The 26,016-nt window shown below is 35.8% G+C and overlaps 1 protein-coding gene across 1 annotated transcript in view; it reads right to left on the reverse strand.

The window, feature by feature from the left end:
- Positions 1-926: 926 nt before the first annotated feature.
- The window catches only part of Siz (schizo), a 166,266-nt gene continuing 141,176 nt past the window's right edge, over positions 927-26,016 (reverse strand). The window contains exons 5-24 of the mRNA XM_064041831.1: positions 22,083-22,258; positions 21,423-21,567; positions 21,086-21,181; positions 19,139-19,359; positions 18,121-18,241; positions 16,684-16,813; positions 15,361-15,454; positions 14,025-14,175; positions 12,645-12,792; positions 12,006-12,179; positions 11,333-11,550; positions 10,658-10,838; positions 9,995-10,204; positions 9,361-9,498; positions 8,800-8,926; positions 7,525-7,728; positions 7,135-7,213; positions 6,631-6,755; positions 5,847-5,987; positions 927-5,062 (exon numbers count right to left, since the gene is read on the reverse strand). Coding sequence (XP_063897901.1) covers positions 4,941-5,062; positions 5,847-5,987; positions 6,631-6,755; positions 7,135-7,213; positions 7,525-7,728; positions 8,800-8,926; positions 9,361-9,498; positions 9,995-10,204; positions 10,658-10,838; positions 11,333-11,550; positions 12,006-12,179; positions 12,645-12,792; positions 14,025-14,175; positions 15,361-15,454; positions 16,684-16,813; positions 18,121-18,241; positions 19,139-19,359; positions 21,086-21,181; positions 21,423-21,567; positions 22,083-22,258 — 3,001 coding nt within the window. The 3' untranslated portion in view covers positions 927-4,940. The remainder of the gene's footprint in view (positions 5,063-5,846; positions 5,988-6,630; positions 6,756-7,134; positions 7,214-7,524; positions 7,729-8,799; positions 8,927-9,360; positions 9,499-9,994; positions 10,205-10,657; positions 10,839-11,332; positions 11,551-12,005; positions 12,180-12,644; positions 12,793-14,024; positions 14,176-15,360; positions 15,455-16,683; positions 16,814-18,120; positions 18,242-19,138; positions 19,360-21,085; positions 21,182-21,422; positions 21,568-22,082; positions 22,259-26,016) is intronic.

Consider the following 26,016-nt stretch of genomic DNA (forward strand, 5'->3'; position numbering starts at 1 on the left):
AACTTTTTAAAGTACTTTACTCCTTTACTATAGTCATGCGAGAAATATGGCATTGTTAAATAATAGCAATTTTTTTAATAAATCCCAAAATATTTACACTAAATCATCAGTGTCCACTCCACAGATTTCACCCGACCTGGCTAGAAAAGTCATGACGTTTTCTATTACATACATACATAGGCACGTATAGCAAGGGTCGCGGGTTCGTTCCGGCGCTAAGCACGGCTTAGTGATGACATACAAGTGCTGTTGTGTCGCTGTCAGATCTACTGTGGCTTTTAAACTTATACATTCCGATGGGAGAATTGATTTCAAAGTATTTTTGTAGTTATTTTTGGTTGGGAAATTGTGGAACAATTTATAAAAAAACTGGTCAAAATTTTATGGGCAAGTTATAAAAATAATAAATTGCACTGCTATTATTAATTTCAAAACTAAAAGGCATTATAAAGAAACATCCCCATCGCTGTCTCCTAGGAGTGTCGTTTTCTAGTTTTATATCCGTCGGTTATAAAACTAGAAAATTATTGCGTAGATACGGATATATTTTGAGAAAAAATAATCACGGTTTTTATTTACAAATTTAAGATATTAGAAAGCGGAACGTTAATGCCACATCACCTTATTTGAGCTTGTTTCAATTCAAGTAATTATTTAAGACGTGTTGAAGAAGTATTGAAGACTCAATTCAACGCCTAGTCCCTTGACTTTAACTCCCATTTTTCTTGGTTATTTTTATGTAATAGCAATGCCAAATTAAAACTAGCAGAATATCATATTGAGCGGCTCTAACTAAACCATTCCGCTTATGTTATGTAGCTAGGTACCTTGACTGATAGCAGCCAAATGACAAATGCCAGACTGATGCAAAAAATTGTGTAGACTATAGATTGAATAAGGATTGTAAAGTAAAATAAAACAGCAACTTACTCATGAATGTTAATTCATATTTAATAAATAAATACATTCTCATCGTTTTATGTTTTAAATAAAACTATTATTAAGTGACTTAGTGATAGCAACTCTCAACAACTTTAATATGATACAACATGTAGACGCAAATGCGTTATTGCTTAAAATCTAAGTTTTTTTAACAACTTTCAACTAAAGGATATATATTAGCAAGAACTCTTCAATATACATACATAGAAATAAGTTAGTAAGTGTATGTTACAGAACTGAAAACCTCTTAAATCTATTACAACTTATCATAATAAATGTATAGTTTTATTCATAACAAATTATATTTAAAAGTGATGTTTACTAAGCAATTAATATCATGAGATTGAATTAATTTAACTATAGATCACTGAAAATATTTTTAATGGTAATGAAATATCGTAAATGTTACAATAAATTATGTTTTTATGAATAAAACTACACTGCCTGCTTAGACATATATTCATAGTGAGGCGTTAAACTCGAAATATATTGTAATTACAAACAATATGAAGATATCGTTTAAAAATAACGTTCATTGAGATTGAACACAAGGATTTATTACATCTTTGGCTTCAAGCGAAATCTACAAAAGCGATTCGAACAATTTTTTTTCTTTTCACACAAACTCTGTGGTGTATTCCCGAATATGGCTTTTTTACTTTTTATCCGGGTGCACGAAGCAGTCCACCCGGGACGGGGCGGAAGCTAATATCAGCGGTATACAATATCATTCTTAAATTAACTGTTACGTAAAAGCTCAGAATTATTTATTTAACGAGAGTTAATATAGACAGCAAATATATGGCAAAGTCATAATCGGAATTATATTGACATAAAGAAAATACTATTTTTCAAGTTTGAGAAATACACCACATGACCACAAAACCATACCGTATCCCTATTAAAATAAAGACGCATTTCGCTTGAAATACGCTTACAAACATTACATTCGAGTTTCTTCACGAAACTTTATGGGACAATTTATATTTAAATCGAAAAAGATCGATAATACAATACACATTAGGATCAAAATCCAACGAAGAAACGTTTTTACATCAATTCCTTTCAATTTGTCATGCATTACATTTTTCTTTAAGAACTAGGAAAGATGTGTTACATTTAATGGTACAGTCGTGTACACAAATTAATCGAAAAATTCAAAAGGAAAAAATCAAATAATCAAAATTTATTTTAAAATGTGTTCGACTGTATACGAAAATTTTAATGACAAACAAACATGAATTAAAATGATTTTAGAGATTCACAATCAAATATATTGGACAGCTTAATTCTTGATATATCGAATTAAATGCATTAAACTTAATACTGATGCCAACACAATCATTTTTTTTTATAATTTTCTTCAAAGAGCAACATCAATATTAATTTTAACCCCAAATGGACATTTTGAAGACTTATCAAAGAACAGAAGTCCCATTATATCCCATAATACCCTCTTCTTACATCGTTTTATTTTCTCTATCTACCCTTGTATCAAATAGTAGAAACAACATGCCTAAATAACCGGTACAAAGTCAACAGTAGCTATTTTAGATTAGTCAACATTTTTTTTTCAATATGGCCGGCCTAGGACAGGTTTTAAATTCTGAATATATCTGAAAATTAGATGTGCCTCCTAGGTGTTAGATGGCAAACGATTTATATTAGAGACAACATTTCAAGATAAATAGTCGATAGAGTGACAGTGGCTGAAAGAATTGCAATTCATATTTTTTAAATTTTCATTTATCGTGTCAAAAACATGTTATTCTATCTAAGTTTCCATCTATGCGTTTCTAACAGCCATATGTCACAGAACAGAGCAATCATGCGCATACGCAAGAGGCCGGCCATCCCCAATACATTACACACTTATCACTATTTAGTTACAAGTTACGGTAAAATCCAAGGAAAAGTCAAATCGGTAACGTTAGGTAAATACGTTAATTAATACATATTACAAAAACCACTCGTACATTAAAAATAAATAAAAGCAGCCTTTACAAGTAGTCGAATACAGAAAATCGTACATATTTTTGGAAGATATAGGTTAATTTCTTAATTATTATTATACTTTTTTGATAGATTTTTATATGGACACGATCGAAAATGCACCAATTTCGGCGACTAGACGCCCTCTCTTTTAACCATGCCGGGAGAAAAAGGTTCTAGCCTATTTTAAAATTCCTCAAATCACCTAATCTAATAAAATTCATCAACAATAGTGAATAAATTCGTATTTTTATTATAAATATATTTTTTTAACTGTGATGTCTATGTAAGTATTGCTCATGTGCTGAAATTAATAATATTTTGTGTACTTTAAAAATCTCTATTGCATCCTCTATTCCAAACGTATGTACAAATTCTAAAGAAAATATCATGAATTCTAAGATAAATTTTCTTTTATATTATTAAAGAAATCTTTATAATACTTTTCGGTTGGTAACATGTGATGAAAATTAGTTTAAAATGTGAATCTAAGAAGCTAAATATTGATTTGACGCAATTTATTAAAATTGAATAAATTGTCTTATTTATACTTTCTCTCAAAACCTTCCAATAATTCCACATTTACTCTAGCTAGGTAAGGAAACACTTCACTATTCCTGTATTCATTGAAATTTATTTTAACTATCTAGTCTTTAAAAACTGATTAAATGTTGCCAGATACAAAATAAACTTTGCAATATTGCCAATTTCATGATGTATAAAACAATCTATGCTTTAAAAGAATCTACTTGACCAAAAAAATATGGTTAAATAAGTAAATAATGTTTTAAATTATTAAAAAAAATATACAGGAATAGTGAGTGATTTCATCCAACATCTAAGAATTACTCCTACATCCAAAATGTGGACCCAAGTTATCTTCGATTCATACGAATAGCCTTTAATTTTCGTTATAATACCTCCTTTTATTACAAATGAGGATTATTATCTTTCAGTAATTACGTAAGTCCTTGTTTTTTCTACTAACGTCTATATGAAAATAAATGTCATTCATTCATCTAATTTTTTCAACAATCTACTAATATTTTTTTATTTTTGAAGAAAAATATTCTAAATTCTACTTTTATGTATGTATTCTGGCTACTGAGAAACAAATATATTAAGTAGCCATTAATAACGAATTTCTTCAATGTCATAGTATTTTGTGTTTTTTTTCGTGTCATAGTCAAATGTGTCATTGTTATATTAATAAATTCGAGTACCATACGTTGGCACGTTTGTATTAAAATGTAATCCAAAACCACCAAAATGCCTTTCAACCATAACCTACCCTGAGAACCACAGATACAAAATGTCAGAAGTAGCTTAGACGTGACATTCAGCCATTAATGTCACTGTCAAATGTCAAAATTAGCAACACGTGCTTTTAAACGTGGTAAGGACGAAAATTTAAGTCATTGATAGAGATTTTTACAGGAGTAAAAATCATAATGCTCAGAATGCCTCATTTGGCAAAGCGCGAGTCGTTTCAATATTCACAAAAGACTTTACGCTAAAGTTACGTATACATACGTATTATGATCTTCAAGGAAACTAATTTATTTCTATAGTTTCCGAAGACGACCTTCATTTATGTAATTAAAACTAGGACGCTCACCAAATACAAAGCTTACATTATGTAAGCAATTCTAAAATTAGCATAATATCGTTTGTGAATATCACTACAAGGTAAAAATTATATCAGCTATAAACATAATTATCAGTTTGTACGAAGATTGACATCCCATACCTAAAAAGTGTGCTTCGAAAATTAAGATGGCACTTAAAAATGAGGTACCCGACCATTTAAATAATCAACTTATTACATTTTAGGAATTCCACAATCACCTCAGCGCGAACCATTTGCTCTTTCCATTAACGGACAACGGAATTACCCGAACGCATTCGTGCAAGTTCGTTTGAATTCGACCAATCAGGATGGAGAATTCGGGGCTCGAAGTTCAAAATTTGAAAATATAACGATGTGTACCGTCACTTTGTGGTGTTTAGACTTCGGTACTCTTGCCGACTTGTCCGTGCTTGTTGTCCGGGATCCCAGACGCGCTGAGTTTGCGGATACGTCCCGGGAATATGCCGCTTATGCCGGTTATGCCGCTGAACAGCCGCCCTGGAAAGAAGGAACTTGTTAGTATTATAAATGATGCTATGTACTTTAAGTTTTTCCTTTCGTCTTGTAATGGAGGATTTAAATCAATACCCATATTTGTACTTAATTTTGATTGGCTCGTTCGTTCGCCTTGAAGGCGGTAACCTCAGCAACCAGTAGACCGATTTGAAAAACTCTTGCAGAGTTAGATAGCCCTTTATCGAGGGATATATTATCGACTAGACATATAGAAGAAACTCGAGTCAGTTACACCACTTTTAACTCGAGAACGGTGAAGCCGATTTCGCAGAAAATTAGAAGCGAGCTAGCGTAGACCCTGGAGCAGGACATTTTTATCCCGAATTCGATAAAGAAAAGTGGTTTTCAAAGTCAACCTTTTGTACTTCAGATAGACCTAGTACAGGTTCTTCTGAAGTCAGGCTACTTGCTAGGTCGCCTTAGGACATGGGAGAAATCTCAGTCGTCCTTGGGAAGATTTATATTCAAATTCAAATATTTTATTTCGCATTTTTCCATATCTCTAGTGTTAGTATAACTTAGCCTAATGCTAGTATTAAATTAAAAACTATATGTAAGTACTAGCTTCTGCCAGCAGTTTCACCTGCATCCCGTGGGAGCCTCTGCACGAACCCGGATAAAAAGTAGCCTATAGCCTTCCTCGATAAATGGGCTATCTAATACCAAAAGAATTGTTCAAATCGGACCAGTAGTTCCTGAGATTAGCGCGTTCAAACAAACAAACAAACTCTTCAGCTTTATAATATTAGTAAGTATAGATGTGTACCAGGAGAGCGCTGGTCGTTGGGATGTCGTGGCGAGGTGGCGTGCAGTGCGGTGCGGGATCCTTGCTGGAAGGACACCGACATGCCGCTGTCCAGCGAGCCCACCGACCCGCGTCGCTGCAGCCGCTCAGCTGCTAGGGCCACTGAAATTATAATAAGAATATAATATTAGTCTTTTTATTCTCAAGAAATGGGCCGAAGGATTATAATGGCGCCCCAGTCGACTGTCAATCACGGCGACTGGTCTCATAGGGACAGACCAAGATGAGCTGCAAGGCACTCGGAAATAGACTTTAACATTATTGAAATAAAAGTCGCGCCGATTTACTCCCACCTATAATCCTTTACGTGCTCCCCTTAATACTCCATTAAATATGACCAAGTCCGGTTTCAGCCACGGCGGCTGTTCTTATATAAGGAGATCAGCCAGCTGCGCAGGACATCATGTCATAGCTTTGCGCAGACACTAGTGCACTTACCTTCACTCTTACCTTCACACTTACCGATGGGAAGGTAACCCGACACGACCGGAGAGAGATCCTATCCTCTTATGTACTCCCCTCTATACTCTCTTATGTACTCTCTTATGTACTCCCCTCTATACTCTCTTATGTACTCCCCTCTATACTCCCTTATGTACACCTCTATATACTTCTTTATGTAAGGATTTAACACCATTGAACAGACGTGACTGTTGTCACGTGTTGTTGTGTGTGTATAAACTGAAAAAGTATTCACTAAGACTTTTTGGAGAGTATTTTAAAACATAAAATATATAATGCTTACCAGGATCATTGATGTCGACGAGCGAGTTGGAGAGCACGTTGCGCTTGATGATGCTGGTGGGAGGCGGGTTGTGCGAGCGCGGGGCGGCTGGGGCCGGGCACAGCGGCGGTGGTGGTACTACCACGCTGTGACAGACAAACATACATAAGTTACAGGTAAACAGATAATTTTGACGGAAGGTATGCATGGATGTTTGCTGATCTTTCAAACAAAAGTACTGAATGTATTTTGATGAAACTTGTGAGTCGTAATAGGTCACGGTAATAAGCTAAATACGCTTGAGGGATTTGCCCATATTTAGCAGCGGATGAGGGATATTTTTAATTTCGGAAATTCAAAAAAAAAAAACTTGGGAGTACTGTAACTTATAATAAATTTGTGATACTTTTTGTCCATATGCGAGAGGTAGTTCGTTCCACTGTGGTATGCAAGGACCACAAAGGGCTCAAGAAGAAACAAAGTTATTTAGTCAGTTAAAATATAGACACTTATAGTTGTACTTACCCATGCATATGAACGTGATCCATGCACTGTTGATGATCAATTTCCACGTCAGCCACGCCACTATCCCGGTTCTCCATTACTGTTGGAAGAGAAATATATTTAGAACGGTTATTTAGCCAACTAAATATGTAGGATACTTTTTATCCGGTTTCTTAGTTGTTACTGTTAGATGCTCAAGCTAGTCCTACTTATATTGTAAATGCGAAATTTTGTAAGAATGCATGTATGGATGTTTGTTACCTTTCATATGTATTTTTATAAAACTTTGTAGTAATATAGTATTTTATTCAGAATAATACAAGTTTCCTTTTATTCATGAAGGGGAAAAGTTTCCTTAGGAACCTGATAAAATCTTGGATGGAGCTCGTAGGTCAAATGCTCGATACTGACCATTCCTAGCGCTGTTCCCGGTGCCTCTGCCCTTGCCCCGGTTGAGTTCCCCCTCGATCCTCATGGCCTCCATGTCGTCCATCTCGGCGATGCTCTCGCGCAGGTCTTCGGCGAACTTGCAGCGATCGTGCTCGTTGCGGGCGTTGAATGTGGCGAGGCGACGCCCGTCCACGCGCCGGGAGAGGCGGATGCCGAATGGGTAGTCTGGAAAATTATTTATTGGTAAATTAGAAGAAAAAAAAATAGTCATTATTATAAAATAATACGTAAAGGCGACCACAATTTCTTTTTTTTGTATGTAACCCACATCTTAGGCTATTTGTAGACAACGCAACATCACGGTGAAATCACCGAAACATTTTGTCATACAGATTTGAAAAATCGCGCATTACATGTGCGAACGTCTACGAACTTATTCCTAATAATGCCGTGTATGGGATATTTTTGTTACCTCGTTATAATGTCACCATGGGTACGTTCACGTCGAAGGAAATATAAAACAACATAGAACGAAATTCTTATATTTAAGACACTCAACGCCGAGTGTCTGATAATAAAGTCATGGCAATATATCTTGACGCAAAAGCGCTGTGTTCAATACTATGGATTGACAGGATCTTTTAATCATGAAATTATTTAGCTAAATTACTTACACAAAATAAAATCACAAATAAATACAATACTAACGTGGCACAGAGAACAGGTTGACGAGCATGCCGCACAGCGGGAACGACTGTCGGAACGTGTACGTCACTGACGACTTCTTCTTGCTGAATATCTTTGTGATCACCAGTAAGTCGTTGTATAATAATAAACAAACAGTAATACAATACTAACGTGGCACAGAGAACAGGTTGACGAGCATGCCGCACAGCGGGAACGACTGTCGGAACGTGTACGTCACTGACGACTTCTTCTTGCTGAATATCTTTGTGATCAGTAAGTCGTTGTATAATAAACAAACAGTAATACAATACTAACGTGGCACAGAGAACAGGTTGACGAGCATGCCGCACAGCGGGAACGACTGTCGGAACGTGTACGTCACTGACGACTTCTTCTTGCTGAATATCTTCGTGATCACCAGTAAGTCGTTGTACAATAAACAAACAGTAATACAATACTAACGTGGCACAGAGAACAGGTTGACGAGCATGCCGCACAGCGGGAACGACTGTCGGAACGTGTACGTCACTGACGACTTCTTCTTGCTGAATATCTTTGTGATCACCAGTAAGTCGTTGTACAATAAACAAACAGTAATACAATACTAACGTGGCACAGAGAACAGGTTGACGAGCATGCCGCACAGCGGGAACGACTGTCGGAACGTGTACGTCACTGACGACTTCTTCTTGCTGAATATCTTCGTGATCACCAGTAAGTCGTTGAACAGGAACACCTGGGAGAAATAAAAGGTTTTTATTATTTACTTGTCAAAGATATTTCTCTTATCCTGGCTAAAAAGTAGAAAGTCTGATAGGCAGTCCTACCTAAGGTTGCTTAGGTGAATATAGTCAATCGCACTTGCGACAACTAGACCAACAGGTCTTCTCGTTTTGTTGCGGATTACCTAAAAGGCTCCGTTGGATGACTATTGTGCGTTTACCATTGCAGAGACTTAAGAAAATTTACTCAAAATAAACTAGCTGTATCTCGCGTTTTCCCCTTCTTCAAACACCCCGTACCCCACTTTTCTTAAAAACACTGAATTTACTCATTCAATTTTTTTCGTAGTTTCAGGCCTTAGTGGTTTCAGGTCAGGGTATTTTGTGTAAATAAATGTTTCCTATTTATTATATTAGTAAAGAAAGGATACAGTATGTCCTACAATACCTCTCTCTGATGCACTCCAGGGCGTTCCTTCTTGTGTATGTCAGGTATCTCGTAGAGGCGGCAGTAGCAGACCAGGCGGCGGTGCGGCAGAGCTAAGTGCGGCTTCTTGCCTACTATTGTGGCTTGGACTTTCATCACCTGGAAGTAAGAAATGTGTTATGGGGATGTTGATTTGAGGATTTTTTAGTGTGTTGGTGTAGAAGACAAAAGGCATTTAGCGAGTGTTTCCAATAAAATGAAAACGCCTGGACTAAGTTTTAAGGCGTACCTATATTTTTTATTATGTTGTAATATATGTAATTCCTTATAGCTGTTATGAACAAATTATAACACGTTGACTCTTTGGAATTGAATTAGGTACTCTTCCAAAGCAAATAATGCAACATCCATTGAAGGAACATCAGACTATTATGACATCCAAGTATAACCTATATTCTCAAAATCTTAGAAAATCTTCTTTTTTCATTTTATGTAGATAGTTACGGGTTCATAATACAATAAAACGCAAAAAGTTACACGGTCCCAACGAATGGGTATTTCGAAGAAGAAAGAAGACCGGCAAGAAACACCACCATTCTATTCTTCCTACAAATATTATCCGAAATTCCTCCAAAACCAGTATAACCAGTCTTACCTGGGTAACATGATCACTGCCGGGTCTAAACTCGCTGGACTTCACTCTATCGTATATCCCGGACAACATGTCCCGGTCTATGTCTCCGCAGTCGTCGATCCCGCGAAGGTTTCGGACGAAGTCGTCGAGAGACATCCGGGCTTCGGGCTTCAGGTTGGGCGTGTGGAGATCTGTGTTCAGCATTATTATTGCGAACGCTAGGACGAATATCTGAAATAATAAAATATTTATTTTTAACTACATACAGCATTCTTTGGTTTGGAATATTTTTTTGTGGTACAAAAGTTTGAAAATAGATTCCAGCTCAGCATAAGTTATGTATTATATCTCTCGTATTATGTAGTAATCTTTATCAGATATTGGGGATTTCAATATTGGGCAAACCGGTACACTAAAAGAGATTGATTTAGTCTTTTATTTAATCATCGGCTTTCAATACTTTTAATGTTTTTTTTCTTTTGTATATTTCTAAAGTATAAATGGAATGAATGCATGCAAGCATATATTTTGTAGGAGAAAAATGTAATACACTGATAGCAATACCCACAAAAAGTCTGTCGGAAAATCCTTGTCAGAACGTCCTACAAAAATCAGCTCGATTAACTGTCCTACAAAGTCTGACGTGGCAGTCAAATTGCTATAATCCTAGATTATAAGCCTTACCGTGTCCTGAGTCCTGAGGCGCTGCACGAAGTCAGGGTTGCAGACGCAGTAGCGCCTCGCGAATGCCTCGACGAGGCGCTCGATCTTCTGCGCCTCGCCGGGCAGGCGGAAGTGTGCCTGGTAGCGACGCAGTGCCACGTCCACTGCCATGCCCGATAGGTCCAACTCGTTGACGAAGCATCTAGAGAAGAGGGGTGTTTAGTAAAGAATTACTGAACAAGGCATCGAATCGAAGGAAATCATCAGATTAATTGGTTATATTTTGTAAATTAAATAATAAGTAATCTTGCATCAATTACATGGCCGGAAACGATGACAGTTTTGATTAGTTGCACCTTACCACCATATTTGAGTTGTATATTATGATTGTATTTTATCATTACTTATGTATTTTATTTTTGGTATCTACAGATGTCATTGTTTTATTTCTTAGTCAAAATAAATTTCAGCTTGAAATTTATTATAAGCATCAATTGTAAATGGAAGTGTCCATTAATTGTATTAAGAGTGAAAATGTAGTTAGAGTATTGAAGATTACAAGTATTGCTTTTCATTCAAAAATAAAAATGTCTTAAGTGGTTTCTTAACCATTAGGTAGTCGTTTCATATTCTATATTCATGCGTCATCTCAATAACTAATTGCAGCAAAAAAAAAAACAGGTAACACAAACTCACTCAAGCACAGCCATGTTGAAAGGATTCTGCAGATTCCCAAGGTACTCTCCGATCATCTGCTTGCTCAGCCCCTTCCTGGTGATGAGGAACCGGGCCACTCCTCGAGGGGAGTTCTCCAGGAAGCCTCGGGAGATCAGGTAAGCGATGCCGCGTTCTGGCTTCTTGTTGAATAAGTTGAGACCCACGCGGTATTGACGTTTGCGGACCGTTTCTGATACCTGAAAATTTTATTGAGTACCTTTAGTTTTGAGTGTATTTGTTGTAGATTAGATATTTTAGTTTTGAGTATTTGCTGTATATTGTAAGTTTTTGGAGAGATGATGTAGTCTGTCATGTAAAAGATATAGAGCAAAATTGATAAGTAAAAAAACTGGTCAGAACTGGTACTTGAATTTGGAATATCGTGAACAATCATAATAAACATTTAAAAGAAAACTGATGTTTATGTTATTGGTGAACTTGGACAGTATATTGGGACTAGGTATTGTTGTGTAAAGGTGTATTAGAAAGAATGATGTATTTATAAAGAAGAAGGTTTATATGCAGAGTGTAGGTATATAGGAGCCGGGTGTTACTGTGTGAAGGTACATAATGCAGGGTTGAACCGATGAACTTGGGACAGAACATTGGGACTGGTCTTTAGTGTGATGAGGTACATAACGCAGGGTCGGACCTTAAGAGGCTGATGCGGGTGCTGATGCAAGTCAGGCGGGCGACAGCATATCGCGGGCGGCGCGTCGTAGTACGCCGGGGGCTCCTGGCGCTTCCACACCGCGTAGCGCTCCGCCTCGTACCCCGGCGCAGTCCGGCCCTGGGTGTATGCGTCGCCGCCGTGCGGGGCCGCGTCCTGCCGCGGGAAGGGGAGGGGTCACTCGGTCACTCATACGAGAATACGTGCTTGTTTTAACTAAGTTATTTTGATTTTGTGTTTTTTGTGCATGCCCATTCCAGTCGCTCTGGACAATTTACTGGATAAATATATAAATACTGGTAATTAATTAAAATTAAACTAATATTTGAATTTATTGTAAAATATTAAGCTAGTAAAATGTTGATGGGGTACATGCCCATGCTACATTACAAAATACAGGTTATTTTGTGCTAAATCTAGGTATTCAAAAAACAAATTGCACACTACCTAAGCGGTAATTTCTTGTCAATAATTAAAGACATCATAAGATTTAGTCAGATCAAAAGTGGAAATAATATAGAAGATTTTTATTTATAGCGTTGTTAATTTTGTCTCATTTTTGTGCCTGTTGACCTGCCTGTCTTAATGGATATAACTCTATAAAGTAGGTACAAAACTTACCGGAGCCCTGGGCTGGTAGGGCTGGTGGTAGTGGTGGCGGTGCTCCTGCGAGGAGGAGGATGACGAGCTCTGCACCGAGGACATGGAGCCGCCGCGCACCACCGCGCCCCCGCACTCCGCCCGCCGTAGTGATACCGGGCTCTCCGCACTGTGGGTACAACAAATATTATAAACAAGCTATTCCACCCGTGTCCCGGGAAATATTTCCTCTTTATAATATCAATGTACCTCTAGATTAAAGTGGTAGCACAGATTACCATAATAGTTAGAAGTAGGTTGAAATTGTAACAGAATAATAGCTGTAAAATATTTCAGACCCAACTCTCCGCACCCAGATAAAAAGATATTCGGCCTAATATTAATGCAATTTTTGCGCGAAAACTAGCAGTCGACTGAAGTTAACGCGTATAATTTTTAGTTCACAAACAATTTTGATGGAATCTCTCAATGCCATGAGAACATAAATATACCTACTAACTGCACGTAAACATACGTAATCAAGATATTCAAAGACGCGATACCTACTGACATACACACTGTAAATACACTGCACTATAAAAAGATAATTTCCTTATAAAAATATATTCACAAAACTCTCACCAATAGTTAAAAACGACCATTAAAGATTCAGCCGTATACAAATGACACATGATTTTCACTACTTATTTTTAAAAACCAATTCTATAAATGATATTGTATTAAAAGACCACTAAACAAATACTTGTAATACGTCTGTACACAGTTTAACAGAAAAAATGACTGAATCGTTAATCATTTTTATTTCATAATCTTGCAAATAATGATATTATACATTTATTATAGATATGATATATACTAATAATGACGATAATGATTAGATACAGTAAGCAATGATTAAGTGAGCTATAAATATTTGTTTAAGTACATAGTAATATTGCAATACTGAAGGATATCCTGAATGGTAGCAACAAGCTGTATATATGTACCTAATAATATATATAATACATAGTAGATAGTTTGCAGAAAATATTGTATCGTAAATGGAAAGCCGTATCTAACCGCATACCGAGGGAATACTTATACGTGCCATTTTCACTATTACAGAAATTGATTCATGATTTAAGTATAACAATAACGCCACTTGAACATTTTTGGCAGTTTGACAGTAGTTAGGGGTTGCCCATGACACTGGTTCTCAGCTGCATTCGGTTAGGCTGAAAGCCGACACCACTCTAGCTGAGAAAAGGCTTGGCTTGGCTTGATATGATGCGTATTGCATTTACGTACAATTTTCACAAATACAGAGATTGACAAGACAAGACGTACACTCGAATATAGCCAAAATTGCTCGCTTGTCAGCAACAATTTGACCACAAAAATCTACAAAAATCGAAGTCTTACTTGAGCGTAATACTGCTAGTCCTCTTAGGTACTTCTGGTGGTAGTCTCCTGGCGTTAGCAGCCTGGATCGCAGCCAGTTGCTGCTGCTGTCTGGCTGTGGGAGACGATAGGGGTTTCCCACCCGATGATAGCAGGTTGCCGTATATCGGACCTGGAATAGTTTGTGGGGTGATTAAAATATTGGAAGGTAAATTCATTTATCAACGATAAGTACCTATGTACCGATATTTATTTATTTCATTTTCATATCAGGCTTTTGCTCAATGAGGGACGCCTATTTTGTTCAATAGTGAAAAATAAACCATGCATTATTCTTTAAATGCTATTTAATTTTATAAATCTATAAGTATGTGCGTTTGGATGTTAGTTTCTCTATCAAGATCTAAAATAAATTTTGAATACGGTTGTCAACGGGAACTATTCGGATAAAAGGTAAAAGGTAGTCGTTTCAGTATTTTTGGCGTGTTAGTCAGACTATCACACTGAATTACTTTAATTTGATAAATATAACTGTTTATAAATATAATATAATTAATTTTATAGTTTGTTCTTTCCTTGACAGTATTTATTGTATGGTTTTGCCATTCATACAGTTACTTTACTATTTTGTGATTATTAAAAATTATGGCTTAATTGGGATTAAAGTAATGACTTATCTTTACAGTGTATTTGAGATTCTCTGTAACCGGTTAAAATCACAAAGTCTTCACATGTTACAATTATGGTTGTTTACAGTCTGAAGTACCTATCTAAATGTAAACAAATGCCTCTGATCTAGAAAACGTCTGAACTGAAAGATAAAATTCCCAGGCGATATTGCAATGTTTACTTTACCATGACGATTAATAAGGAAAAATTGAAAAAAAAAATGCAATGAAAATAAATAAAGGATGGGTATTTGTTGTATGAAAGACGTTTTTATTGTATGAAGGTATTCGAAGGGGATCGGAATTTCCAGGCAATTTTATTTAATACAGTTCTTGTTAACAGTCGTTTTCGTAGTCAGAAGCCAGAAAGTCTAACAACCAGACCTAAAAAGCGGAATTGGGTTGCCCCCAGGTAACTGGATTAAAGAGGTCAGATAGGCAGTCGCTATGTCATCTATATACAACAATATGTAATGGTACATAATCTTTTGACAATCCTGCGGCATTAATTATAATCTATTTATATATTAAATTGTATACGTTTATGTGAAATAGTTTTTGAGTTAGGAAAGTCAAAAAATGGTTAGTGCAATATTACTAGGTGGTGCTCTCAAGTTCTGTTACTTGAACTTGGCGTGACTTCTGTATATTCTTAAAGTAATCAAAAGGTGGTAGTGAGGTTAATTTACCTGTGTTAAGTAACTGGTGGTTATGTAGAGATTCATTGTGCGACGATGACGTAGATATGTTCGTGACAGACCCGCTTACTGAGCAGCTGCAAACCTGGAACAATACATGCGTTTATTATAAGAGATTTTTCTAAATGTAGAACGTTTTCATAAAGGAAAGTTTCTTCCATAATAATATATGGATTGTTATTTTTATTATTAAATGTTACAGAATTCTGCAATCATAGTTTTTATTTGACTTCCTGTGCACGAGACCAGCAATACTTTTCTTTGACTTAAAACAAAATTATCTTCCATATAACGCAAAACAATTTGCAAGACTAGCTGTTCCTCACGGTTACAGTAGTCTCCCAGTGGAACAAATTCCCGCACCTAGATAAAAAGTTGCCCAAATTCTTCCTCAGACTTATTGACTTATTTGAGAGGAGACATAGTTACTTTCACATTTACAATATAATACACACATTATACTTCCCAGTGAGACCCCAAAGTTTAAGTCTCTTAACTTTCCTAAACATAACATTTTTATTTTTCACTATACTCCTGATAATATCACCACTTTTTGACTGGTCCATTTTTCATGAAACAGACGTTGATACAAGACGACGTGAAGAGGTACAATGATAAGAGATAGGTGTTACTTATGATCTGTTAATTACGCAATTTTGTTTAATAGAATGCGTTATCTTTGAGGTGATAAAAATATGTCCGTTTATCACTATGATGATAGGAATTTTGTCAATGAACTTTTCTTAAGTATAGAGGAAGTATATTCTGGCAACCGTCACATTTCCTAGTATTTAGGTGTTTTCAAAAAGATGTTTTTTTATAATTACTGATAGTAACTTTCTATCTGAAATGTGTAATTTACTTAAGCATTAAGCTGTACAGATAACAGAATATTTAAATTTATTTTACTCATACCTAAAAAAAGAAAATTCAAATGTGGCTGATATCATAAACATACAAAACTAGCTTTGCTTGCGGTCCCGTGGGGACGATTTCTTAAACAAACAAATCTTGACATTAGGCCCATATACTATAAGTAATGTCAAATTCCTGTCTCTGCAGCAAGGAAATCAATAGATTATATTCTATTTAATCCTTCACCATACCTAGACCATACCTAAGCTTTACCATAAAAGCAAGTTCACTCTCATCACCAAATGCATGTGCTCTTTCCTTAATCCATATCTACAACCTCAAAAGTGACCACACCACTATAATACTGTTAGTGAATAAAATGAAAGATTCCAAGATTGTCTTACATACATAGTTAGTTACAAGTGAAGCTAATATAAGCGTGTTAATAAAATCTCTTACCCCACTATCGGCATCTCCGCGGTGTAGAGGCGGCATATCGGCAGCAATCATATGGATCTGGTGAGCTGACTGCTGAACCCTGGCCACCATGGCTTCTACTTCGCTTTGAGGGTCGCAGACCATGTGGTTGCTGAAACATTTGAAAGTTAATATGTATATTTCTTACACAGGTACTTATATTTCATTAATAGATATGTAGGAAGGAAAATATACCAAAACTTTTGTTATAGTGTCTTTTTTTTTGCTTTACTAGGATAGTTTTTTATATGTAAAAATCGATGTGAAGAGACACAAATTGCAATAAAAACTTTTGTCTCGTGAAGAAATCAAATAGGCCAGTAGTTGATGATTCTTCAATAGTGGTTCAAATACGTCATGAATCCACTCCAGTATTTAATAAGTGTGAGCATAAACTAAGCCATTTCCAAGAGAAATGCCATATCCAAGATACAGACGGTGTGTAGAAGTGGTTTAAATAAATATTTTCAAACCACTTTAAATTACATACATTCCGAGAGTTCTTTAGTCAAATACTTGTTCATGTCATTATGTATTCTAACCAATAGATTATTATCATCAGTACTACAACATTATTGAACACTAAAAACACAATTTTCATTTAAAACTCAAGACATACCCGCCCTTTTTCCGCAACATATACCGTCAAACAAATCCTAATAAAAAGCCAACTAAATTGAACTTTATTTTGTACCCAATAAAGTCTCAAATTACTTGTCAATTTTTTAGGTGTTAAATATTTAAAGGCCTGAGCTACTTTCAGGCCGTAAAAATAATGGGCACGTCACTTGATTATAAATTAACGTTACAACCTTCTATTGCGTATCAGTACTGATTTCGTATTCAAAACGAAGCTTGTTTTGGTTTAGGAGCTATGTAATAAGGAACATAAATAAACTAAACGTGATTTAATATCTGGTGTATGTCGATAAGTTTTTTGGTGAAATTTTAACCTGGTAAAATTGTTGCTTCATCATGATCTGTCATTTTTAATGTAAGGCACGTCTCATACAGAGAATGAAAGTTATATTGCATGCCATATCAGATTTTACACCTGTCAATATGTAACCCAGAATTAAAACCCAGAACCCAGAATTAAAATTCTATCAGAAAACATAGGTGGCATATACATTCGTCACTAAGTACACCAATGTCAATTTAAAGAAGACGCGACTATTCTAGCAGTTCATAATTCTACGGTAGATACAAAATTCTGGCTACCTTAACGTGGTTTTAAAAGGGACTGGCTTAAGGGTCAGATTCAGACCACCAACTTTGTTCAAGATGGTTTAAACTCAGCACTAAATAAGGTACTATTTTAAGACCAAGTTTTATTTTTATCGATTTATTTCAGGAATCTAAGCCCATATAAATACTATAAGTATATATTTTTTTAACTAGTATAGTTAGTACACTCACCTCATATCAATATCGTGACGTTCCCGTAACGACATGGAACGCATCGGCCTGGTGAGGGCTAAGACTTTCTCCTGACCAGCCGGGCTCTTCTGTAGTAGTGTATTTGCGTATATATCTGTACCTGAAAACAATAACATCAAATAAATCTTTGACAATGATGATATCCTGTTATCCCTTATCAGGGTCACAGGGCTTTTTTCTGGGAAATCATCAAATGACCACACAGTGTGTGGAGTGTTAGACCCTTACTACAATATAATATACCTTTCACACACGGTCCCCCACTAGCTTTTTATTAGCTACCAGACCACAGCCAATACACATGCTCATCACACAAATGTTGACCACACCGGGAATCGAACCCGGGACCATTGGCAGTATGGCATGGTGATCATCGCGAAAACGAGGTCGTCTGCCTGCCTACTGACTAGAGTCATAGGGGTCGAAGAAGAGTTTTCCATTTGATTCGATCTTGAAAAGCAAGTTCGATGTCCTTCCAAACCAATAAATCTTTATTGGCATAAATATGTTTTCGAAGGATCTAGATATTTTATAGCAACGAGGGAGATTAATCTTACATGCATAAACAGTAAGCCTCGTTATTGAAGTCTTGGGATTAAGCCCGAAATACGTATTAGAGCCATATAGGGCTTAAAGTCATGAAATAATAATTTATGCAAGTTTAATCAGTAGTTGAAAGCTAAAGGTCAAATATTAAAATGGGTTTTGAATTTCTGCAGCAAATCTTATTTGCTAATGACGTCAAATATAAATGACAGAGAGGCTTTCAAATGGGATCAACTGAATTTCAATAGTATTGCAATATTTACTTTTTTAAGTCCTCTTCTCATCGCATCCAGAGTTTTTTAAATACACTTTACGGTCTCTGACGTGGAATTGTAACAGCGATTGCTTCTGAGAAGCATTCGAGGGTAAAACTAGGATAAAACCCAAAGCTATGTACCGAGCCCTGGTATCGAACCTAGCACCAAAATGAGCAGTTCTTAAGTAAACTTACCATTGACTAGTTGGCCGTGTTCAGGGCCGTCTTGCAGCCTCCTCGCGTTCGAGTCGGCCGCCTTTGCCATCGCTGTGATAGCGCTGAACTTCTTCAACAGCTGTCGTCTCCTAAATGCTCTCTGGATGGTAACAGCTGCTCTCCTCGCTCGTAATCCTCCGTACCTTCGCTCTAAGATCTCTGTCTGCTTGTCCAGAAGATCTTGGGACATCTCATAACGGCTGCAATTTGATTTTTGGCGATAAATTTGGAGTTTTTTGCAGTAAAATGAACATCCTGATAGGTAAGGGAGTGTTTGAGAGACCTAAGTAAAGCCATGCCTTAATAGATCAATTCAGTGTGAAATATAGCGGTGGAATAAACAATGGACAGTGTGATGAAATAAGTGATCGATTACTTCGAGGACTGTTTTATAAAAATGCTGGGATATTGGAACGATTGGTTGACAAGGGTCGGTCATATCCATTTTGTTGTTCCATTATTCTTAATTTCATGGCTTGCAAGATGGCGGGATTTTTCAATGATGGATGTTCATTTTACCGTTAAACAGTTTAGGGTTGAAATGAAAAAGTAAATGTTAAATACGGTGATAGGTTATTGCATTTGGGTTTAAGTATTCAATTCATTGGTTTAGTTAATTTGGAAAAGGAAAACTGTTTTATGTAGTTATTTATTAATTAAATAGGTTTAAGGTTTTTTGCCTAAATACGGGGTAAATTTTGAAAATATGTAGTGCAATGAATACCTGTAATTTACTGAAATTCATATACAAAGGTGATAGTTTTTGCTAATTACTAATAGACAGTATTATTGCTGGAAATAGACAGGTATTAAATAAGTTAATGAATGAATTCAATTCTAGAAGATTGAAATTTTGAATAACGGTTTAGAATTTTAGAAACTACATGCTATTAATTTATTTTCGAGGATAGTGTTAAGAGACAAAGCATGTTAATTGATGTTTAATTAAATAAATCTGGTCCACAATATTCAAGTCTATCTACACGGCAATTTTATTTTTAAATATCTTACAATTTTTGGTTCACAATCACAAAGTAATGTACAATTTGCAAAGACCTTTACTGACCTTCTAAAGTCCGCGAGTGACAATGAAAATGAATGAAAAATCGAAAAAAAATATTAATACTTCTGCCCAGTTTCGACGTTACATACTCAATGGCAAAATTACCATACATTTTAAAATAATGAAATAAAAAAATTATGTATATATGCGATTTACTTTTATGATTTAATTTTAATTTATATCTTAAGTAAGGCAAAAGTGACAGGTTACAGCAGAAATTTCTAAAGACCTTTGTTTTAAACTTTAATCTTAAGATAACTGTCAAGAACTTTAAGTAGGCACATAAGTACATAAAAATATCATGCTTGAAAGTGGACCACGGCCTAACTATTATTAACAATCATGCCTTGAATTAATAAGATCATTTCCAATGTATAAAATTACTTATGAGCTGGTACAAATTACATTTGGACAAGGTTGCGTCCATATTGTGTGACAGCATCAGATAAAAGGACCAGGTTTTGTACCGAAGGACCAATTAATAAATAGGCTGTCAATATTAAGTGTCCCCATAATCTTTTAGATTTTAGATGTACCTGATAACTGAGACATTAATTTATATACTATTAATCAGATTATGTATAACGCTTTTGCAATACAGAGCGGTCCTATAGAAGTTATCTGTCCTATGAATAAATTTACTGGCCTCAGAGCGAAGATCTCTCAATATTAATGTTGCCATATAAAGTGAAGATTTTGCCCGACCATGTAATTTGCATCAGTAATTCAGTAGTGATTAGAAAAACGGCCTGATTTTCAACGAAGAAGGAGCAGGAAGTTTTATTTATGCGTTTAGATAGGAGTTAAGTGTTATCTAAGTGTTAAAGGGCACACAATACACATTCCTCAGGTTCGCGACATACCCTCTAGTCAATTTACCCCGTTTTTGGGGTAATGTTGGATCTTTTTGGGTAATTCCCGTCGAGCCCATTCCCATGATGGACACATCTGTGCCTCGCCTATGGAAGAATTCAAAAGTAAAGAAAACATAAAACACATGTTAGTAACACCAATTTCACATGTACCCGTATTATTTACAAACAAACAGGAATTATTTTACAAAATACACGTTGACAGTTCAAAATCAACACCCAGACCATATGTTTGCAGATACAAACTCATAACTAAAGTGCACCAGTGTCTCAATATCCACAGATATTGTGTGAAGCGAGTGTAAGGCGGTGTTCGTGATCCACTGACCTGTTTGTATGAACGGTGTGTCCGAAGCCCTCTGGCGGGGCGGCGATGTATAGCGGCGGCGTCGGTTCGGCTGCGCCCGCGCACAGCCCCGCCCCCGTAGAAGCGTTCGACGCCGACGAGCATGACGAGTTTGAATGGTTTAGAGCTGGAATCACGATAGGATTCTCTTTAGTGTAATGTGAGAAATTATGATAAGTAGGAAAGTTCGAGTAGATCTGTATAAGATTTACATGGCTGGAAAGGTGTTTTCACTATGAGCTTGGAATTAAAGATTTATCTCGATAGGTAATGCATATTAATTTTGAACAGTGACTTCAATCTTCAGCTGATCAATATAGAGTTAAAACATTCTACAAGAAAAGATTTCAACAGTTAGGTAGGTATATATGGTTATATGAACAAATGAGTTTTTATAAGATACTCTGTAATGAGTGACCAATTAAGAAGAGGATTGTTATTCTTCACTAACGACCGATTAAAGGTGAAAGTTAACATTTTAAGGAAGCCTGGACTATAAAATCTGCAATCACCACAAGCTACATAGAGCAAGCGTGGTATCTAACTCTCATATCCTTCTCTGTGTGAGAGGAGGCCCGTGCCCAGCAGTGGGGCGATAAAAAGGCTGATGATATGATAAATAATGTTTTTCAAGTTTCTTACCAGGCAACGGTCGATGCACAGCAGTGACATATCGGTTGCCTTCCATATAACCTCGATCTGGTTCCGCCGTATGGGCATGGTGAGCGTGGATCGAGTGCTGGTGGGTGTAGAAGCCGTCGGGAGGATGTAATGCCACCCCACCCGTCCCTTCTTCCTCGTCGACCTTCTGGGAGAAGCTGTGGACAAGGAAATTGTACGTTAGTTTGGAAACAATTGAAGATCTGCGGATCAAGGGACCAAGACTGTGTGAGTGCACTATATGTGTAGCACAAATGTTAGCACTTGTGGTGAATGCTTTAATGCAAATATAACAATATATCGGATGCATTTGAATTGTAAGAACATAGTTAAATAAAGAGACCAGAAATGCTTTGAGTTACATATATGTTTCTTCAATCGGATGTTGACTTAGGTAAAACAACAAAAATACATTTTGTTTTGAATTTCCTGCTTCCAATCGAAGCACTTGGGTATGCTTTGTAAAGATTTATTTAGTAAACACATCATTAACAACATATTTGAGATTTTAGTCCATTGTAGGAAACACCATTGAATTTACTTCCAATAGTAAACAAACGATTATTAAATAACAACAATAGCAAAAGAACAACAGATGTTATGAAATATTTGTGATATGTATTTCATTGATAAAATACCTGAGCCATTATTTAGTTGTATGACGTAGTATTTTATCAAATATTTGTTTAGGAATGTTAATTTCCGTTTGTACAATACACACATTCCTTTTGAATTTAATTCTAAATGTCATTATGATACGTTATCACTGATTAAGTAGTCATAATAATAGTAGATAAATAAATTAAGTAGGTATTTGAGATTTTTTTGCAATGTTTATAAAGCATGTGTGTTTTAACCATGAATGGTTTTTATTAAATTATGTATCAACAAAATATCCGTCTTATATATTTTTCGTGCATCATCATCCTCCTGCATTTATCTATTATAAGCATTATCCCATTTTGGATCGGCACAGCATGTCTTCCGTCTATACTCTTCTATCATTATATTTAATAAATAGACCTTTACATTTTTACAAGAACTGTTTTAATAAGTAAGATTCTTCAGTTTAAATGGCTAGTTTCAGGATCCAAATGCACAAGTATTCTACGTATTTCTTTCAGGCATTTCCTTTTGTTAGTTGTTCTTGTAAATATTTCTACTATCTCAGTCAAATATTTGCTTGAAACTGACGCTTTTGGGGCGCTTTTGCAACTTCTTGTAAAACAGAACTGTATGTGTGAAAGAGATAAAGGAATTATTTATCTCGCTGCTCAAATTCTTGTAGAATCAGGTCAAATAAACAATTAGGAAAGAACTTTGTTTAAAGAGTAGATAAAGTTTTTCTGTACGAGTAGTTATATCAGACTAGCTTCTAACAACGGTTTCACTCGCATCCCGTAGGAGCTACTTCACGTACCCGGATGAAACGTACCCTACAGCTTCATCGATAGACGTCATCGTGGTAGCACCGGCTGTCGCTGAAAACCAGTGCTGAGACTCCGTCTTGTTCCGGGTCGCAGCATTATGCTGAGCGAGGGCCTTATTGCACGCTTTACGACGCATATTTCCCCCTTCTATTATTATTTCTGTTTACTTCTAATTTTAAGTGTGTGTATGCGTATTTTATTGCGCAATAAAAATTATTTTCTTTCTTATCAAATACTGAAAGATTTTTCAAATTGGATAATTCCTAGATTAGAGCTTTGAAACAAACTTTTCAGCTGTATTATTATGCTATGTAGATCAGTATAGATTTGTTTCTGACTAACTTATCGGGGTCAGTATGTAAGTAGCATGACGAATGAATCACAAAATCACAATGACACTTGGATTTATCGGCGATTGTGTACTGGTACACTTAAAATATGAGAGGCATTGGCGCCAATCAGGACAGACGTTTGATGAGTACCTACTTTCAATAAGTAGTACTTCTGGTCAACTTTATGTTGTATTGTTTTAGCAGCATGATTCGTACAGTATTTAAGAGACGGATATTGCATGCGTTGGTGATATTTCAATGTGACGGAAATGACATACTTGTTACTGAGGGTGAGTGAGTTGCACCAATTTTACTATGACGATAACCAAATCATAAGCAGCCGTTTGCCGCTAATCGGCTAAATCGGCAATTTGACATTTGAAAATGGTTCGGTTATGGTCATAGTTAACGAGTGCAACTCTCCGCAAGAATGTACTTCTTACGTCCCGAAGGAGCTTCATGGAAAACATTGGAAAAACATTATTTTGATAATTCACCCACATACTTAATTCATCTTGCGTGTTTGGAAGGATAATGAAAATTAGTACTTACTAAAGTTAAACTATGTGTTTTCACACTAATATTATACCTACATAATAATACGTAGTTTCAAGTTTGCCAACTATTTAAGAAGATAACTACTACAGTAAGTGGTGTCTTGTTTGTAGAAACTGTTTATTCAGTAAACCTATTTAAGCGTGTAATGGCACGTTTCTTAGGAAATTGTTATTATAGCAATTAGCTTGCCTATTGTATCTTTTGCGTTTTAAGATTAGCTAGCTAATTACAGCTTCTATACCGTATCTAATAAAAATCTACTCATCATGTTCTAAAACTTGACACTAATTCCTTCACTTGATCCTAATTCTTTATTTAGGCTTATATAATAAAATATGTATACACTACATACACTTTGTAATTAGGTATTATCACTATATTGTAATTGAAACTTCAGGTTGTTTTATTGTAACGCTTAATTCGTGTAATGCGTAGAAGAACAATTTTCGCGGAATCTCACCATAATGGTGAGACATAAGAATATTGTAGCATATGTAGTAATGTACATAGTTTATTTTCTTATGTAAGTCTAAAGTTATACAAAACCAAAAAAAGGTTCCTTTTTTACATGCCGAATTCCGGTAAAGACTCTTAAAAATATACACGACGCTTTCTAATTACATCCGCTACTATCGAACAGTGAACCAATTGCATATTAATTGATTGATAAAAACTGGTTCTATAAAATGTTATCTTCATATATCAGCTAATACTTACGTTAAAGTGTGCAAAATTACATTAAATTATGTGTCACTGACTTATAAAGTATATGTAAATGTTTGGAGTAGTGTCAAATATATGAATATTTCCGGCCTTTATCATATGTAGAAACCGTCAAATAAAAGTAGCAAAAGGATCCGAGAATATACATCAGTTATTGTCTCTAAAATCATTGACACAAACAAAAATAAAATCCATAATCATTCAAGTTAATTTTCGCCACCTACTTACACAACTAACCAAAATGCCGGAACATTATGAATCGTTCAGGAATTGAACGGCCTTTTTCATTACAAAAAAAATAAAAAGGAAAACAATACAAGAAAACCAACTAACAGACTCTCCACAAGTACTAGAAAAATACCTACAAACAAATATATACAAATAAGAAGTCTACAAACAAAATATTACACAAGGAACTCACGTTCAAACAATCGTGTTTCCCATTTTAATGCCGGAGTCTGTACATCAATCAATGATCGTCACGAACCGGAGAAAGTTCTAGAAACACCACAATTTAAGACATCTGAGAAGGTTGCTGAATATCTAAATAATAGGTATTGAACGCGTGCTTAGAAAACGGAACTGAAGTTGGAACTATTATAATTGAAGTATTGAATTGTTATCAATTTGTCGCTTGCGGGTGGAAAGTCTGTGTCGATGATTCTTGTCAATTTTGTTATTTTATGAAAGTTAACTGTCCCATACAGTCAGCCAGGCAGTCACTCTTAGTAAAATACTGCTACTCAGCCACATTCGGTTAGACTGGAAGCCGACTCCTACATAGTTGAGAAAAGGCTAGGCGGATAATGAATGCCCCATATACCTATATGAAAACTGAAACAAACAAAGATGATACGAAAAAGCCAGGAATTT

Source organism: Helicoverpa armigera, chromosome 26 (assembly GCF_030705265.1).
Source record: "Helicoverpa armigera isolate CAAS_96S chromosome 26, ASM3070526v1, whole genome shotgun sequence".
Lineage (NCBI taxonomy): Eukaryota > Metazoa > Arthropoda > Insecta > Lepidoptera > Noctuidae > Helicoverpa > Helicoverpa armigera.